At 38.2% G+C, this 19746-nt stretch overlaps 1 protein-coding gene across 4 annotated transcripts in view; it reads left to right on the top strand.

The window, feature by feature from the left end:
• Positions 1–14369: 14369 nt before the first annotated feature.
• The window catches only part of ROBO2 (roundabout guidance receptor 2), an 865191-nt gene continuing 859814 nt past the window's right edge, over positions 14370–19746 (top strand). For all 4 annotated transcript variants that reach the window (XM_038136167.1, XM_038136152.1, XM_038136160.1 and 1 more), the window contains exon 1: positions 14370–14493. In XM_038136167.1, the coding sequence (XP_037992095.1) occupies positions 14370–14493 (124 nt within the window). The remainder of the gene's footprint in view (positions 14494–19746) is intronic.

The following is a 19746-nucleotide window of genomic DNA, read 5'->3' as shown; positions in this document are numbered from 1 at the left end:
TTGAACACTGCAGTCTGCTGTAAGAATGCCTGAAATTAGGGCACTCTGCTGTGTAGGATAAGGTGGCAACATCATTTTATCTCAGGCTCTGGGCTAAAGTAAAGCACATATCCTAAAACAGGTCACCTCCAACAGTGAATATAAACTAACTCCTAAATTGTTCATTACAGAGCTGACAGTCTGATTTGCCTTTATATCATGCACTTGTTAATCTGTGTCCTTAAATGAAAGCTGTGCATGGCTTTGGGTAAAATGCTTGGCAGCTAATGGCAGAGATTGGTTTCTAAAAGCCCTCCTCTAAATCCTGGCTTCAGCTACAAACTGCCCAAGTCTTTAGCTCGGTTTGCATCTCAGCTGCTTGTTTGTAAATTGCCCAGTCTTCTTTCACGTGTTGTGAGAATGAAGCCTTAAGGAACGAAAAGTTGTGCAGGTACTTTGCTGACAAAAGCTATATAAATATGTAGATAGATTAATATATGGAGGATAAGGGCATCTGCTCTGACAGTGATAGGAGTCAAGAGCCAAAATCTTGACAAATTTTTTGTGCTTATTAAAGTACTTCTACCATTGCCTTATTGCAAGCTTACAGGAAACATCTGTTTACAGTTTGCATTTTTATTCATCTTACATAATTCTCTGTTTTCTGGAGCAGCCACATGGTACTGTTATTTTATTTACATATAGGTTAAGCAGACTTTGCATCTGGAGTCTTACAGGTACAGCATAAGAGTTTGTTCATCATTATCTCCAACTTTTATGCAGTCTGCTCTACCATATGTATGGGTTTGTTGTGTTTGGGGTTTTTTCTCCCCCCCCATGGAAAATGGTATAATTATTTTGATAATTCAGCCATGTTATTTTACAGTGCTCTCCATACTCTGATATACCATAATAATCTCATGTAAAGAATTACCGCTAATGCTGAGAAATTAGCAGAATGCCATATTGTAACTATAAATTCTGCTTGACAGGGATATTGATCCAAGGTTTCTGCTTACTTTACTTGTGCTTACTTTAGAAAGAAGAAGCCTAGGGATTTACCTAGCATTGCCTATCTGTTGCCTCTTATTTGAACGGAGAAATGCTCTTCCTCACAGAAAACAGGAGGGGGTTTTTAAGGGGGTTTTATGCTTCATGAGGAGCACTAGAACAGAGAATGAAATCTCCTCTAAAATATGAGACCATCTACATTGATCCGACAGCTCAAATAGGTACTTCACAGGTGGCACCCATGTGAAGGAACTGTGCCAAGCCATGGCTCTGACAGCTGGGCTGAGGAACATGTTCTTGTCCTCAGTGTAAGACCAACACCTGAATTCAATTTTGGACTTCACATCCAGTGAGGATCCATCGATGAGGGAGCTTAACAGGATGCTAAGAGCACTGCATCAAGAAGTTCTGTGGAGTTGTGATCTACTCATGAGCAGTCCATGGACCAGATGAAGTCCTGTTATCTATTGCAGTTCATTTTCTGAACTATATTAATCATAAACTTAATTTTGGCTTGTAATTTACAGATCTGATTTGCTCTAGATTATTAGGGTTTGAAGGCCAAGTCAGATGCCATTTGAAAGCAGTTTCCCTTGATTTGCAATTGGATTTCTAAACTGACCTACAACCTTGCTAACATAATGTTAATGAACCACACGTGGCTTGCATGCAGAAAAATGCAAAAATAGAGGTCTTTACAGTTTTGCTAGAATAAGGTTCTTATCTTTAATTCTTTTTGGCATTTAACTTTTACGAATCTTGCATATGTATACCTTTGGGGGAAATTACATTTCTTAACTTATAAAGATCTCTAATCATGTAGCATCTCTCATTTGAGAAACTGATAAAATATCAGAGGAAAAAGTAGGCAACTGAGCCAATGCAATACTGAGGAATGTTACTTGTATTTTCTTAGTCCTGTGCTAACTATTTGAGGTACATGACACTGGGTGTCTGTCATTTGATGTCATTATGGTGAAGAAAGGTATTTTAGTGAAGAAACACACTGTAAGATTAAAAAAAAAAAAGTACTCTGTCAGCTTTATATAAATGCATTTAATAAATAGTTGCTTTAAAAAGATAAAAATAAATGTCCCTCATGGGGACATGGGGATAGCATAGGATCAATTATGACATCAAAGAATTAGTAGATGAGCTGTAAAAGGAACACAGGCTATTGAGGAATATCTGTTAGAATTCAGAATTACTGCGTGCAATCATAATGTATATGCAAATTCTCCAAGTGCATAAGGAATTATGGCAAATCTAGTAATTGCTTCCTATCATTCTTAAACTCTATTTTTGTGCTTTTTAAAATTACTTAAAGTTGCAAAAGATGTATTTAAAAAGCCCCACCCTCTGCCAGCTGCACAAAGAGGTCAGAAATAGTATATAATTATTGCTGAGCTAATTGCTGGGTGCTAACATACATATAGACATACAGTGTTCAATTCAGACATTATCACAATAGTGGACAATTAGGGCAAATTCAGTGACAGATTAAATGCAAATAGAATTTTTAAACCTAGTACTCTACTGGATTTTTAATTTTTTAATAATCTTAGAATAATTGTCACTTCTATCTTTAGCATTACTAATGCAATCTAAAAAGGGTGGCTACATCAGAATACCAGTTGCAAGTATTTTTGGAAGGCTATCCTTAAACTCAAAACTACTTATTGTAAATATAGTTTTTAGACACAGACAATGTGCTTTCTTCTAATGTGTATATTTATTTTTTTTTTTTGAAACAGAGGTGAGAATTAGAAAGATGGTATTTTTTGGAGAATGTTCTGCTGTTTAATTCCTGACTTCAAACTATCTTCTTGAATTACCAATTTTGGTAAAATATGGAATTCTTTGAAATATGTCTTTTGATATTTTGTAGAAGTAGATTAATTTCAGAATTACTTATTTTTATGTTGAAATATCTTAAGCTGTAGGAGGAATATATGAGAACATAATTAGAAGAAATCTATGGCAACAGTCTGTGCACTTGACAAAGCTTAAGGATATTATGTCCCTTCTCAAACTTGAAAAATGTACTGTAGCAATGCAGCAATGACATAAAAAGCCAACAGTCTCACTACCTTTTTTATTTATGAATGTTGTTTAGAAAATGTCAGAACAATGGAAAAAGAATTCTTCTGTGCATATTTAGATATGGGTTTCTCATGGTCTTGTGGTCCAAAGAAGCAAGAAAATGGAGTCTCTGATGCAGGGGGTGCATGGCCTAGTTCTACTTAAGCTTGAAAGAAATTACTGCTCTACAGATGTATTCCATTTGAGGACTTATTACACATATTGGAGTTTCCTTAGAGATGTAAAAGTCAAAGAACTCACATGCAGCAAAAATCACTTGAAAACTATTTACATGGCGTGTGTATTTTAAGGAGTAAGAAATAATTTCAGTTTTCATTTGCAGAGAAGAAGCAGAAAAATCAGACAAAATAAAAGTTGAGGCTATGTTGAAAAGCTGAAGATAGGTAAGGACAGATTTTGCTTCCTCGGGACACATCTGTATATGCACTTAAGAGCAGAAGCCTTAGAGGAACCGATTTAAGGAGCACTTTGATGGCATCGAAAGACTCCAGCTTCTTCCCAACACCTGATTTCCCCTTGCTTTGCAAATCGCAAGCAATATGTCTTCCAAGTCTTCTACAGACTTCTGTTTGTTTCTTCAAAGTTTATGATTTATTTTTCACTCAATACAGTGGATGTGATTTATTGCCTGTTTCACAGAGGGAATGAGACTTAAATTGCTAAAGGTAGATGTGGGCAAAGCTGAGAGTAAGTGTGTGACGATTGATTTCAGGGATAAAAGGAAGTTTTGCGGGGGCTGTGTCTGATAAGACTAACTCTACCTGGACAAGAAAAACCTCTTCTTTTCAATATGAGCTCAGTAGGATGGGCTTTGAATTGTACAATTAGCAGTGAAAATGATGCTGTAAGTTTTAAGCTGAGGGTTGTAAGATTGATCTAAATTCCAGAGAAGTTAGTGAGTGTATGCCACTTGCTTTCACAGATTTCATGAGGTCTTCAAGGCTGTCAGCCAGGACAATGACTGGGGCTCTTAGTAAAAGGGGGAAGGAAAGGTTGATGAAATAGAATAAAGAGGTGAAAAATTGCCCAGCCTCTCAGAGGAAGAGCAGGGCTTGCCTTAGCCGAAATCTGAGATCAGATCAAATGCCTATATGACTGTTCCCATTAAACTCTCATGCAGGTAGGACCTGATGATTTTGGCTGATCGGAAACTCTGGAAGAATCACAACTAAGCATTTATGACTTCTTGCCACTCTTCACAATCCAGTTTAAAAGGGAGAAGTGAGTTGGCACAGTATTGCAGTGCTGAGAGAGAATCCTTTGCATCCCACTGCCCAAAGGAGAGCTCGTACAGATGTCAGGATTCAGCTCACGGCACAAAACTGCTCCAGTTCACCTCGAGGCGTGTGCTTTGAAAAGTCTGCTCGTGTCAGCCCCCTGTGTTTGCCTGGGCTTCCTCTGGTGGCTGTCAGGGCACAGGCTTTGAGTTTAGCCTTGGCACTGTGCATTGACGAGGCCTCTGCTACTCAGGAGTAGGCTTGTAGTGAAAACACACTTCTCAGGTACAAGAATGATGCTTTTAGCCATTTGTGCTGTTCCTGTTAAGACCCTGTATCCCTCACCTAAAGATAGTTTTCTCCTGTTAGGTATATCTGTAGTGAGCTGTTTGAAGCCTGAGGAACTGGCTCTGCACTGGGCAGAATTTTCTATGCTGAGGGAGAGAGCAGAATTATTAGCTGTTAAACATATAGGCAATGACCTTATTAAAATCGTTGTACCAGGAAAAGCTACTGAAGTGCACTGTCTTATTCCTATAATTTAGGTGCCTTAATGAAATATGTATATGTATGCAAATTCCCAGTTGCTTCACTTGACCCTGAGCAAGGTGTGGAGAGCAGAGATTTTTTTTGATACACACTGTTGTCTGTGTGTGCAAATGCATGCACAGTTGTTTGAACACCTGGGCCTTGGAGGAGAACTTGTTCTGCCTTTTTGGGTGGTGGTCTGCTGCTGTGCTGGTTTGTCTTTGGAAGCTGCTCTGACTTACAGGGCCATGATAAATTACAGCCCTTGCTGATTATCTGCTGTCATCTGGCCCCTGGTCACCGAAGTGAAACCAATGAAAGATCACATTTCTTCCTACTGTGCTGCTATAACACATCCCTATGATGCTGTAGGCGAAACCCTCGTTATAAATTGTTTTATTCAGTCATGCTTATAGTGCTACCTCTACTGAGCCTGCAGCATAGGACACCCAGGTAGAGAGGAATGGCCCAACTCTAATTTTGGTCCCCATATTTTTACTCTCTGATAGCAACAAAAGTTCTTTGCCTCTTTGCTTGATTTTTGTTTGGGTTTTTTTGTTTGTTTTTGTTTAATCAGGCACTGGTTTTGTACAACTCGTCTGAATGCCACTTTCAGTCAAAGGTTTATGTAGTTGTTTAGTAATGCTAATTATTTGAAGGGAAATTCATTCTTATGTGCTGAATGAGAGTGGAAGGCAGATAACTATAATGACAAAAGCCATCATAGGAAGAGATTATGCTTTTATTACAAAACCATGCTTGGAGTGTGGCCTCAGACCAATGTGGGATACTCTGACAATGGTTTGGCAGGGTGGGGTTGGGGATAAGCTTATCTCAGAAGAGGACTTACATATAAATTTTTCTCAATTCATGAATAATAAGTTGTATTTGCTAACATCAGACTGAACAGACTGAGGCTAGGATTATAGCCTTGCTAAGTTTTTTGCCATGTGAATCGGCACTGTTAATAAAGATTTCTGTATGCCAGATGATGCCCTCATTTATACCCAACTCCAGTGTGTGCACCCTCTGCCCTTGGTTATAGGCCAGTGGGGTTGGCCCTGGCACTGAAATGTAATTATCAAGCAGTACCTGATGTACAGTCCACTTTGTTTCTCTAGTGTGAGTGCTGTAGTGCTAATAGAAGTAAAAATAAATAAGTAAATAAATAAATCAGTGAATGAATGAGTGAATTCAGGAATGTCTGTTGTGGCAGATGAGGTGTCTTGCAGTAGCTGTGTCTATGTTTCCTCTGTGACCATTTGACCTTTTCTTGCTGCCTGGTGCACCAGCTCCTTGCCTGATAGGCTGTCTCCCAAAAAAAACAAGACTGGGCTCATTGTATGCAGGTACCTGGACTGTCACATGGTTTGGGTTTTCCTCCTACTGTAACACAGCTGGGCAGATATAGCCTATAATTACTGAAGTGCAAATATCTTTTATCACATGGCGAAAGATGTAAATCTTCTTTTTCATACATGTAAAATGGGGAGTGTGGTCTTATTTTAAAGAATAGATAAAGTTCTATTTCTCAATATCTGCACCTGCAATCCAAATGGGGAAAGAAAGAATGAATGCAGTACTTGAACATAGCTTCAATCAGCAATTGGTTTTGCACGGCTGTAAACAGAAATAGTTTGAATACATAAATTGCAATTGTGCAAATATTTTAAAAGCAACAGCAGATACCTGCTTAGCAGGCATCTGTATAGTGTTTACCTCAGTATTTCAGACAAATGCTGATTATAAAATCCTTGCAGTCTCTCAAAAATACAGATCCTTAGAGTTAGAGAAATTCTCTAGATTTTCCTTTATACCCAGAAAATTAGCAACTAATAGCTATATTCTAATAAGCACTAGGAAAAATACTCTCTTTTTTAAAAACTCTCAAAAGTGCCAGACATTTGCACTGTGATTCTTGGGATTATCCTGTGCAGGACTAGGAGTCAGACTTGGATGATCCTTGTGGATTCCTTCCAAATCAGGATATTCTAGGATTCTACTATGGAAGCAGGTGTGTCACAGTTGCTATCTTTTGCCATGTACACATTTATTCCTAACTTGAATGTGGTGAGCAAACAACCCAGCCAAAACTGCCAAACTTCTGCCTTCTTTTGCAAATAGATTGCAAGTCTGGGGCTCCACAGAAAAATAATCCCAGTGTTTAAAGCTGCAGGTTTATGAGCGCTGTGGCATTTTGGCATGGCTTTCACACTGACGCATTGCACCCTTGTCTGGTAATGGTTGGTATTTTTGACATGGAATCCCAGCTGACTAATGAGTTTCTTCACTTGAGCACTACAGAAGTCATGGGTAGAGCTGTGCAGTCACTGCTATACCTTTTGTCTTGAATGTGTCCTCAGGGAAACTTCAATACACCATAAAAGGAAAAGCAAGCTAATGTCTTTAATAACTGCAATTAGTCAGAGTTTCATTGTTTCAAGTCACCTGAAATGTGACACCTTCATCAGCACTGGAGGCATCCTGAACATAAAACCAGCTGGATCAATACATGTTCAGAGAAAGCAGATGTATCTCTTGTCACTGGCAGTATTTCCTGAATGATCTCTGTTGCATCTTGGTCCTCCTTTCTTTCTGATCTGAAATTTCAGTTCCTATGAATTCCCATTTTCCAGCAGAACTTGTCTTCTTCCCGCATCTTTGTTATATGGAGATATCAACATTTTATTACGTAGCTTGTCTTCTCCATGTTTATTTTCTGTCGATTACATTCGGTGACATTTGATTGACTGGTGTTAGTCAATTCTTCCTAATGGGGCTGCTGGGTATTGCAGTGCCAAAGCACTTCAAAAATTCATTGGAAGCAGGAGCAGAGGACCAGATTAGTACTTTGTGGCTTCAAAGCTGTGCATAGTAAAATTTAAAATGAATATGTCTAAAATACTCCCAAAAAGTCAAGAAACTGGAAAACATGCAAAATATTTGAAGCTCTCAGATATTTAGGCCTATTTTACAAATGAAATGTGAGCTGGGCACATATTTTCCCATGAATGATAACCTGAATTTGTTTATTGACAAATCAGAGCCTTTAAGTGGCATGGAAGGTGGGTTATGATCCCTGTATGTATGAACTGGTACTACCAACCTTTCAGCTTTGCTCTCCCTTCATCATGGCTGTCAGGAATGGGCCTGCCAAAAAAAATTTTAACAAATTGGTTTGACAGTTGAAAGTATTTGATGAAATATTTTCGAAGTAGAACAATTGCTTTACTTAGAGTTTGTGAAAAATAAATCTTGGCATCTTTTTGAGCTGCAAGTTGCTTTGCCCTCAATTAATCTCTTTCCCCCCCTCCTGTTGGACAGGTATCATGTGCCAATAATTTCATAGTTGTGTTTTGGATAAATGCTCTATTTCTCGGTAGGAAATAGAGCAAACTAGAATACAGTAAGATAATACATAGTAGGGTTTTTCAATACTAGAAAAGAGGTAAATTAGACCAGAATTGTTTGCTTTTTCCATTTCCCCTTTGTCAAAACCAGAAATGTATTTTCAGTCTGTAGCACAAAACGCAGTAAAGTGTCTCATTAGTGGTTTTACCTCCTGTTGTGATTTATGACTTCAAATGATATTTTTCTTACCAAAGCAGCTCCTTGGGAAACAGCATGTGTATGTTTCTTAACAATTTGTGTTATTTGTAAATAAATAATATTTATTACATATTGTTAAATATAATTATATATATTTTAGTGCATTGCTGTTAAATTGTATGTAAAGTTTTTTAAACGTACACAACATTTTTGATAGGTCGTGTTTAGCAGTTACATTTTAAAGTAACACTAATGCAATTGAAAGCATTTTTTTGTTGGATATAGTGAATAAGATTTTCTAAGTTAATAATTTTATTAAAAATATTTATAAAGCTAAAAGTTGGCTTTTTCCCTTTGTTTACCAAGTATCTAAGCAGTTTTTGGTTGCCTACATGCTCCATCAAGCAAATTTATACTTTTTGAATTGAAACTCTGTGTGATTAAGACTGAAATAAGTGGTAAATTCAAAGTGAATTATTATAATTCCAAGTATACTTAAATATAAACCTCCTATAAATCCTGATTGATGAGTTCAGGATATTATGAAATACATTTTGTGTAGTTCTTCATATATAATATAATTTGCAGAGTTTCATAAAGGCCTTAGACCTCTAAGCATAAACAAGAAATAACACTCAGTATAGAAATGGGAATCTTGGACTTATTTTCCTTTTTTTATTGATGTGTTTCTTTTACTGCTCTAAAGCAGTTATTGTAGTGTATTGCTATGCATCAAACCTGCATGTTATCTTATTCAAGGAACAAAGCTACTGGTTAGTTATGGAGCAGAGAGACACCCTTTTGTGGGTCTTTATTACCAGCAAAAACCAAAATGAACATAGTGTTTGGGGACTGGCATGCTGTGATAGTCAGAACATCTTATTTGATTATATTCATAACCAAATTCTATTCCCCCCATTTGGAAGGGGGAATAGAAATGGGGTTTTTTTTCACAATACCTGCAATGGTAGTGCAGACTGTGCTCTAGGCAGGCACTGGTGTCTTAATCCCTGGAAATCACGTGAATTGGAAGGAATTTCAAATATGTTTTTGATTTAAGAAGGCTCTGTATTTATTTGGCATGCTATTATGTTACAAGTATCCTAAAATGTTTCTTCCATTGGTGTCCATGGCTAACAGAAATCCCCAGGAGCTTTCCACAGATATTTAGAATGCCCTAAGCTGAAAGTATTTAAAATCAAAACAATTTTCATGCCTACAAAGAACTGAATTAATTATGGCCCACAGCAACTTGGACCTCTGTTTATGGTGAGGGAGACAGCAGAAAAATATTCTTCATGCCTTCAATGAAGGATGTGATATTTCCATCTTGTTGTGTTTAGTGTTGATTATATTCCTTTTGCAAAGTTCATTTAGTCATGGGCATTTTCATGCTGCCAGATGCTGGCTGTTTGGGATCTTTGGGATTATGGAGAAGGAGAGAGGTAGGAAAAAATGAAATATTGGTAACTTCTAAAGGGGAGGGGATGGAAATTTCAACTTCTGTCTCCATTCCTTCTCATCTCAGTCGTGACTATCTAAACAGTCATTTCTATCTATTCCTGAAAGCTCTGAATTTTTTATTCTGATAGTCCAGTGGTCTGAAATTGGAAGAATGAAGGCAGTGAATCTTTCTGAGCTTCTCGGAGTGTTAAGACAATTCTATAATTAAAAAGTGCCAGGATATACAATGAGAAGTGCCTGAATGCTGGGTTGGATGGAAGTGCTATTTCGTGCAGTTACTGAAGGATCTTGAGGAAGTTCCTAACCTTCCCTGTGGTGAAATGGAATCTGGCTGGCAAATAAAAGGGGCCAAGAACACATCAGTAAGCAAGCAGCCAAAGCTTCTGCCTGTGCCTCCTACAGTCTGAAAGCAGCAGAGCTCTCCAAAATCTAACCTTTAGAAGACCATGTGGATCAGGGCCCTGATATTCAAGCTTCTGTGAAATTGTTGTTGCTATTTATTCAAGCCTGAGGGTTTTAACCAAGTGCTCATACCAGCAGCCTTTTGTTCCTGATACAGATTAGTAAAAAGAAGGAAAATATGGAAAGGAAGAGTAGACCAGAGTGAAGAGTAGAAGCGTGACCAGATAGATGATCACAGATTAAACTAACTTGAACATATTTTTTTCCTGAGTGTCTCACTAGTGGTTTGTTATTTAGGTTGCTGGTGTACACTGCTTCTGAGCAAACATCTTACAATTCTGTAAATTAGAAAGAACCTCTGTATTCATTAATGTTGTAGACATTTATAAGCATAACTTCAGCTTAATTGTAGCTGCTGCCCTTTGGCTTCATGAGCAGAAGGAGGGAGAGAATATACAACTGCTAATTCATCCTGAATGCTGCTGGCTTTTCTCTTGACTTTATCTCATAAACACTGAATTAGAACTGGATATACTTAAGGTGAAGGCAGCAAGGACAATTGTGAGTGTAGGAATCTTTGGTCTGAGAAATTACTTTTTTTACTGGGGTAAGTTGTATGAAGGGTATTTAGGTTTATTATTTAAACCATAATATGAGGAAAGGTGAAGAGGATTTTTTTGATGATGAAAACATTACATGATCTCAATAAATTTTTCAAATACACTTTTCAAAGAATTAGAAGGAAGTAATTAAACACGTTGGACTCCTTGCTAGGACCTCTGGGTGTGGAGAAAAGCATAAATGAATCAAAAAATGAACTCCTTGCTAGGACCTCTGGGTGTGGAGAAAAGCATAAATGAATCAAAAAATGAACTAGACAGTCATCAGGGACATTTATATGACATGGGATTGTTTTGCTTCTTGTAGCTCTCGGAGGAGTTTTTTGCTGTAATAGTAATAGATATAAAGGTGGCTCTTTTTTAATAGACATAGACTGGTTACTTTTCTTTCTGTTTCCACTACTGCACTCTCAAAGCGTGAAATAAAATTCCAAATAGGTCATTTTACATCTCTAAAACATGATGTTGACTTAAAAATCATTATGCTTGAAAGAAAAATTATTTTGTCTTTCTGACGTTACATCCCAAGAAGTTTGTATTATTATTCTTAAAACCATATCTTTCCTCTGGAGGTATTTCAGCTCTGGAAAATTGAAATTCTCATGAACCTGGAAATGAGAGCATTAAAAACCCCACTAAATTTCACAAGAAGGCAAAACACTTTTTCTATGTTTCCTTGAAGCTTTGCCTCCTAATATAATCCTAAGTGGATTCAAAAACTTACCTTTTGTAAAATAATGCAGAAAACCATCATCAGAGTGTAAGTCTGGGCACTTCAGGCATTAGACTGAATCAAGCACAGCCATGACCAGCAGTGGTGGTGGTTTTCCTCGAGCTCCTTGGTGGTCCTGCCCTTCTTCTACTGTATCACCTGAGCTGCTGTTCGGGCAGTACCTGATCCTGTTGAGCTGCTGGAGGCTCATGTCAGAGCTGGCAGAAAGCTGACAGGAACTCATCATATCTTCCAGAAGCCACTGGTTTCATTAATGCTGAGAATAGAAAGTAACCAGGCTGGGTTGAATTCTTTTGCAGTAAAGGGAATAAGGGGGTATTTTTAAGGATGCCTGCCACCATTGGGAACAGTTTTCCCCATAGCATCTGACTTACTCATGGGTAGGGGTAGAAACAGGATAATGTGATAAACTTTCAGGGGATTATAAGATTTGAAAGCAAGACAGAGACTGAAGAAAGTACATGGAAAGTAAAAGTGACATAAGGCTGCAGAGAGGGCCAAGACAGTGATCTGTAAAAAGTTCTGAGATGTGACTGATATTGTGACACGTTTTGGACATTGGAGGTGTTTGCTTTCTGATCCAAGACCTTTAAGTTAGTGAATTTACTTTATAGTACCTGAGGAGGGTGGGGCTGTGGGTTGTTTAGTTTAAGGTTTTTTTTATTGTCTGAATGCCAAAACCATGAAACCTCTGCGAACTCCTAAGTTTTTTTGGTTCTTCAACACATCACATGGTGCTAGCAATCAAAACAAACATGAGTGTCTGCCTGCCTTTTTTCAGTAACAGTTGGGACAGAAATACAAGAAATGGTGTTTTAATTATTAGCAATGAGACTGGTAATTAAGAATGGCTTGATGGAGAAATTTAATAGAAGCCACAGCTTAGCGACTCTACATGACAGATACTGACCTAATTTTTTGGCAACTAAGAGCCATAAACATCATCCTTGATGTATCAGACTCAGCATCTGGTAGGCTGTCTTATAACTTTTAAAAATTAATGCACAGAAGGATAAAGAAGTGTACATCAGCATGTGTTTGTTTTCTGTCTAAATGCAAATGTTACATCCTCTCACAAGCCCATAAATATATTGTAGAACTTAAAAAAAAAAGATTTTTCATCATTGATATGGTCATGGTGAAATCCCAATGTTTCCTTGTTTGTGATATTGCATGCTGTTTGTTAAAAAAAAAAAAAAAAACACTCTGAACATATATCAGATGTTCATGATTGTCTCCACCAGCCAAAATATCATTCTTTATTCAGACAAATAAGCAAGGCTTTAGATTTATTAATACCATCTTTCTAATGTTGCACTGAAAAGAGCATCATGTCTGTGGTTGAAAATGTGATAACTTCAGGGAATTGGTGACCATCGTTGCTTTGTCATTCTAAAGACATTGATTTTTTTATTTATATTAATCTACAGCACAAGATTTGTGGCTCATTGGTTTGAGTACTGCATGCTTATATAGAAACAACAAAATGCCAGACTGTAGATGAAGTCAAGATTTTGGGCACACTTAAGCAAGCACTGGGCATCTCAAGACTGTTTGAGCAGTCTGAATGTCAGGAATCTTTCTCAGAGTACCTTTCATGAAAATCCAAAATTTTGCACAGAAAGTCTTGTGTTTGCTGATCCAGTATCAGCAGAGTCAGTTTGTATCGTAAATACAAATATTTAAGACATGTAGGTAGTAGCTCTATTATTTCTGTGGCAGGAACACCTATTAAAGGGAAAATTGACTGCAATCTATTATTTTGAGAATATGCACACTACTGAATGTCCCCTCTCTCTTTCCTTCCCTCTCCACCCTGTACTCCCGCCCCCTGGATTTTGGAGATCCTAAGGATAGGCAGTGTGAAAATATAAAATGCATAGCTGCTCTGTGCAGTGAAAAGATTGCTGCTACTCCTAAAGATTTGTTCTTCCTGTTTGCTACTAAGGAAAAAAAAAACAAAAACAAAAAACATGCAGGGCTCTTCCCATGCAATAATTCAGAAATGCTGCAAGTAGTTAGTGTGTTGAAGCTCGCATTTTAGTTTAAAATGTGAAGTAAAGCCTTAAGAAAATGCAGTGGAAAGTCCTGAGCAGTGGCACAGTGCAGAGCAGGAAATCTCCTGCACACAATAGAGATTAAATGCTCCCTGTGCATACTGTATTCTGCTCAGCCCTCTGCGTTCGGAGCTGGGACCGTGGCAGTCGTTATCTCCAGCAGGTTTCTTGGTGATTTTCAAGCCCTGCACTACCTACCCAAGTGGCAGTGACACCAGCTTTCACTGAAGCCTTATTACTCTTAAAAGAGCAATTTGGTTGGTTGCACAGCTATTAGGATCAGACAGTCAGGCTTAAAGCTGTCAGTACAACTGCTTCTCATCTTTTTTCACAATCCTGACATCTTTTCTCTTTTCTGCTGGACACAAGCATTACTGTATTTATCATTTTCAATCAAGCTCACGCTGCAAGCTGAGGAATATATTCCCACAGAAACCAAAGTGAGGAGCAGAAATTATTTTATAGCTGCTGTAGTAGCAGCGGTGCTGGCTGCATGTTGTGTGGGAGAAATCGGATCAGTGAGAAATGTGGCTTTCCTCAGGGCTACATCATTGAAAAATTACTTCAACGTCTGAGAGGAGCAAAGCTACTCCTTGCTCTAATTTTTCAATGATTAATCACTCTTCCCTAAGTAAATACAGTGTGGGGGAGAAGATGTGAGATTTTTTAATTTTTTTAAAATATTTTTTTAAAATAACTTGTGGAAATGTTGTTGTCATTGAAAAAGGGGAAAATCACTATGCTTGAACTTCTTTTCATTTTGATGTTGCTCTTCTCTGGACCAACCCTGAGCAAGCTTAGCAGGACCAAAGGCAAACACTGGAAGGGGGGTAAGTGCAAAGGAAAAGTTTTGTAATGGATGTTTGGGTGAGGTACTAAAAAGCTGTATTAAAAGTAATCTAAGGAGAATACCTGTGCTATTTTGAGTGACTCAGATTTCAGGTTGCTGTGTGGGCTTGCAGGAGGATGCTAAAAAGAGCATGGAGTTTAATTTGTTTTCTTAGTTTGCTTGGCTGGCTCTGTGTAAGGTATGTATTCCTTGCAGGAATTTTGCTTTGCATTACCATTAACAGAATAATATTCAGGGCCTTGATACAAATAAATGCATGCCATTTAAAAATTTAGTGATTTTTTTGGATTGTGAGAATTCAGATTGTTCTTTTCATTATGGAGCCTCTGGGACTCTTGTGGCTTTATTGGAAGTGATTGTTACCCCTGTCATAGGGGGCTACAGTGTTGGAGAAGAAGAGAGAAAGAAAGCAAGAAGCCTATTTTGAGTGCAGAATTGTTAGTATATGTGGTAAAATGACTAGACAGACATTTTTTTAGAATACATGGATGTTGTGAAATGCACTGCCAGCAGCACTAATTGGCTGACTGGCTATGTCAGTGTTGATGTGTTAATAAAGATAAATTGCATTAACTTTATAAAAAAAAATGCTATGTTGAGAAAACACTTATGATTTTTGAAGGCAGCAATCCATTTTCCTCTTCTGTTGAAAACTGTTGGGAAGATTTACCCTGTGTGTACTGTGAGCAGTTCACTAAATGTGCCTTTTCATAAAGTTCACTTTGTTTTGCTTCCTTGCATGACATTTGTTTATGGAAAACACAGGTTACTGAGGTCTCATAATCTAATATAGCTCAGTGAGCATAAATGGTATCTCATAAATATTTGGACTGAGGGACTGTGGATTGTAGATAGTTTGATATTTTCTCCCTGGTTGTTTCTTGATGCTTGATGTTGCTGATTGGAGGTACCCCCAGGATTTTTTTACTTTTTTTTTTTTTCCCCCTTACAAGTGTTGCCACAGCATGGTGTGTTTATCACAGCTTTAATAGCACTTCCAGTTTTTCTCTGCTGTCAGTATTGTGATCTGAGGTTAAAGAGTAGCATCAACATTAAAAAGAAGTTTTAATAATTTATCACAATATCTCAGCAGGAGACTCCTCCCTCCCCCCTTGACATTTCCTTTTGTTGCATTTAATCTTCCACCTACTGTAGCTTCAAGGGAAAAGTTGCAGCACACGCTTAACCTGGATTGTTAATGCAGCACATATATCTGAAAATTATTTCCTGGTCCTGTAAATCACATTATCACATGTATCTCACAGTGCTGCTGCTGGGTATCCTCGTTGCAAATTACAAGCTGTTATTTACTCTGGGCAGCATGACCTCTTCTCAGAGGTACGTGACTTAGGAATATATGTCACTGTCAAGTTCCTAGGATTTAAGAAATGCTGTTAACTTTTTTTTTTCTCTTTCTCCCATTTTCAATTAAATCTGGTAAATGAGGGCTGGATTGCTTTGGTCTCTTACCTACTCTCAGGCAGAGGCAAAGAGCTGAATTTTTATCATGGGTAGAAAATAACCTATGAACCTGACTGCAGAAAATATCTTAATATGGGCTTTTGCTGTTCTAAGAAGTGGTTTTTTTTTGCAGCTGAAACAAAACATAAGGGAGATACCTGTTTCAAGGAGGCTGAGAAGCAATTTGTCTTGTTTGCTTGGAGCTCTGAATCAGCAAAAATCTTGGCATCCCTGCTGTCCAGTGGTTTGTTTCATGCGTGCTATTACTGTGAGTGCTGTGTGGCTTGAAGAGGATGCCTGCTTTCTGAGGAGAGCTCCAAGTTCAGGATCTGTCAGAACACAGTAGTTGTAATGTCATGTAGTCTGAGCGTTTCTGACCTCCAAAACACAATGTGTGCACCTCCCCTTTCCATTAACCATTAAGGATCAGCTTTTGCTCGTATCTTAGTGGTGTGAGTTGTTTTTGTTGGTGTGCACAGGGAATTCAGGGTGTTGCTTGGTGAGAGGTCAGCACGCAGACTTCTCCACTGCTTCTCACTGGGAAGCCCATCCCAAAATGGCAACAGATATTTCTTTTTATTCTCATTTTTCTGAGATTCCAGACAGCTAGAGATCTGGGTATTGACTTCCAGCTCTGTTGTCCAGAGGGGAAGGGTGAAGCTGGATATGTGCAGCTGGAAATGCATTGGATGGCTCACAGTATTACCTGTGCTGAAGTGAGTTGCATGATGGATAGACACAGCTGATTCAGACCATACTCTAGTTCTTCTATACCACAGTTTGCTTCGAAAGTGCTGCAAAGTATGCACATCTTTGGGAGTGTTGGTATCTGTGTAGGCTTTGTGTCTGTGTAGGTCCTGCTCATGATCAGTACAAGTTAATGAATCTGGAAAATTTTCTGGTACAATTAATAAAAACTTCATTGCTAAAGTTACAAGCTCTGAGAAGACATTTTCTGTGGTCCTTCTTTATAATTCTGTATTTTTGACAAAACCAGCTCTTTTCACTTGTATTTTTCTCCTTGGAACTAACTAAAACCAAAAAAAAATGGTCACCCACATGAAAATAAAAGAATGGAATTATGGGTAGAAAACTGCTCCTGATTTAGTCGCAAGGTTAGGTGTCAGGGAATGAAACGAGTCCTGTATGTGAGTCCAGACAAACATAAAGATACCATTTTCTTTTCTAGCTATTTTTTAAATCTGCATGCCAGAAAACCTTTCAGAATGATTCATTGGAATGCAGTCTCTAAATGTGCTTTAAACTGGGATTTATAAACTAATAATCAAGATAAACTGGAGTCTAAAAGCAGAACCTGGAAGTACAAATCAACTGGAATTTCTTTTTCCCTTTAAGCTGAAATAACACACCATGGTTCAAGTTTAAGAAGGATTTATAATAGGGAGACCAAAAAACTAGGAAAAGAAAAAGAAGATTAAGTATTGTTTTGAGTTGATCTTAAATCAGAAAGCAGATTTGAGATGTTGGTAATGCCTACCCCCTTCTGAATTCTTCTGTTGAATTTCTTCAGTGTTTTCCCTTTGCCATATATCTTGGTCATATGTACGGAGGGAAGGTTTGAGTGTGAATATGCTTTGTGTCTAGTGGCATCTGAGAGAATTTGTAGACTGGGAACTAAGCAGCCCATTTGTTTCTAACTGTGTGGAAGGCTGTGTGACAGAACTGTTCAGAGAGAGAGAGTGACACCATTAGGACAGCCACCACTCTTGGAGGACCTAAACCCCCTCACTCATCTTGGAAACAACTCCGGCATTTCCCCATGGGGGGAAGCTGTGCCCACTCAGGCTGCTGGGAAGCTTTGAAGAGTCTGACTCTGTACATGGCGGTCTCTGTGACAGGATCTGGTGCTTTTGCCAGGTCAGCACCCACCCCAGCTGAGGGGTGGCAGACTGAGCCACTCTGGGATGGTCCTTGGGGTGAGCTGAGCCTCAGGAGGGACACAGAGAGACTCTGTGCACACCCCAGGGTGCCCTGGCACAAAAGTAATCTGTCAACAGTGCATGCAACACCTCCCAAGTGAAAAGAAGACCTTCAGGACTGGGGAGAAGAGTTGGAGATGAAAAGACTTGAAATTCAGGTTAAAGAATGCCTTCTTCCCCAAAACCTTGTTTATTCAGATCTCCTTTGTGCTTCACCAAAAGAATTTCCATTTTCAGAACTCAGAGTGGCTTGATTTACTTATGATAAAATTGTAGAAATAAAAATAAAATGCAACCACAGGGCATCACCCCTCAGAACTATATGAGGGTGGTGCCTGTCCTTACTGTCTACAGGGAAGTGAAGCAATAATGTCCTTAATGACTAAATCAAAGTTTATTATGCAAGTGATCCAGCCTTATATTTCAGTTCCAATTTCAGCTCTACTGCAGTTTAATCATTTTTATAGCAAAAGGTACCAGTGTTAGAAATTTTAAGTGTCTCTGGCAAGGTATTGCTGGTGGGGGTGACACAAAGCTGTGTGCCTCAGATTCGGTCTCCCTGTAGATTGAGCAGCACATGTATTATTTAGGGTGCATGTAGTATACCAACACTAGTTTAAATGTTAAATAAATGAAAGTAGATAGGAAGCATTTACATGGAGCCAGGTAGCCTGGATTTCAGTGTAATTGTGAGGCATGAGGGGTCTGGTTGGATGTGGAGCTTTTGATGTAGTGGTTGAGTTGCAGCACTTGTAGAGCATAGCCAGCTGTGCTGGGATGATTCACTGTTTACTTTATGTGACTTTAAGCATAACACTTTATATAGTTTTCCATTTATCTAATTTAAGTAATTTCAAGGATAAACTGCATGAATTATTTTTTTAATATCTTATCATGCTGTATGAATAACTGTATTTCTTAAATATTGAGAGATTAAATATGCTGCTGTGCTCTTTTACATTGGGAAAGCTTATGAAATGCTGATCAAAAGTTTCAGGCTCAGGGTCTTAAAAGTATTTCCCTATGTTTCACAGAAGCAACCTGATTTTGAGTAGTAAGAAATTCACAATTTTTTTAACTTCAGAGGAAGCTCAATATATTTGAGGAGGTGGCTTGTGCATAGCTAAGGATCTAAAAGTCTAATTTTAGAAACTGAGTACTGTAAGTGTGGATCTGCAGTTTTAGTTTGACTGCAAGTATATAAAGCATATGACTACACACAGTATGTGATTTGATGTACCAAAGGATGTTCTAATAGTTTTGCTTTGAGAATTCATAGGAGGGCAAAAAGTATTTCTTTGGATGCAGAGTAACAGTGAAATTAACTGGGTTTTATTAAGACCTTTATTTTCTTTTAAGTATGGGTTTAGTCCTTATCCCATGAAACAAACAATTTTTTTACACCACTTCTTACACCTTCTTTTACACCACTTTGTTCCGAGTAAAATCTGAATTCAGAAGGCCTCTGGGGATGCTTGAAGCTTCCTGCACATATTTTGTTGGAATAAATGTAATATATATTTATCTGTTTTTCATCTCTTTGAAGACATTTTAAATACTTCATAGAAGCTTGGCAACCTGTATTTAGTCTCATACAGGCAGAGGGAATGGAGATGGGACCAATGGCAAACTGAGCTTATGAGAGTCTTCTTCTCAGCTGCAAGGGAGGGAAAATGATGTGACTTTTCCAGTCACAAGGGGAACAATGTGGAGGAAGTGTAACATCTACTTAAGAGCAGAGCAATGCTGTCACAAAACTAAACAGCAGCAAATAAAACATAAGGTGGGGGAGAGTGTTTCCAGCTACCATTGAGAAGGGGTTGCCATCCTTT

Source organism: Motacilla alba, chromosome 1 (genome assembly GCF_015832195.1).
Source record: "Motacilla alba alba isolate MOTALB_02 chromosome 1, Motacilla_alba_V1.0_pri, whole genome shotgun sequence".
Lineage (NCBI taxonomy): Eukaryota > Metazoa > Chordata > Aves > Passeriformes > Motacillidae > Motacilla > Motacilla alba.
Note: the sequence above shows the minus strand (reverse complement) of the source record. Positions and strands in the feature narration are given on the sequence as shown.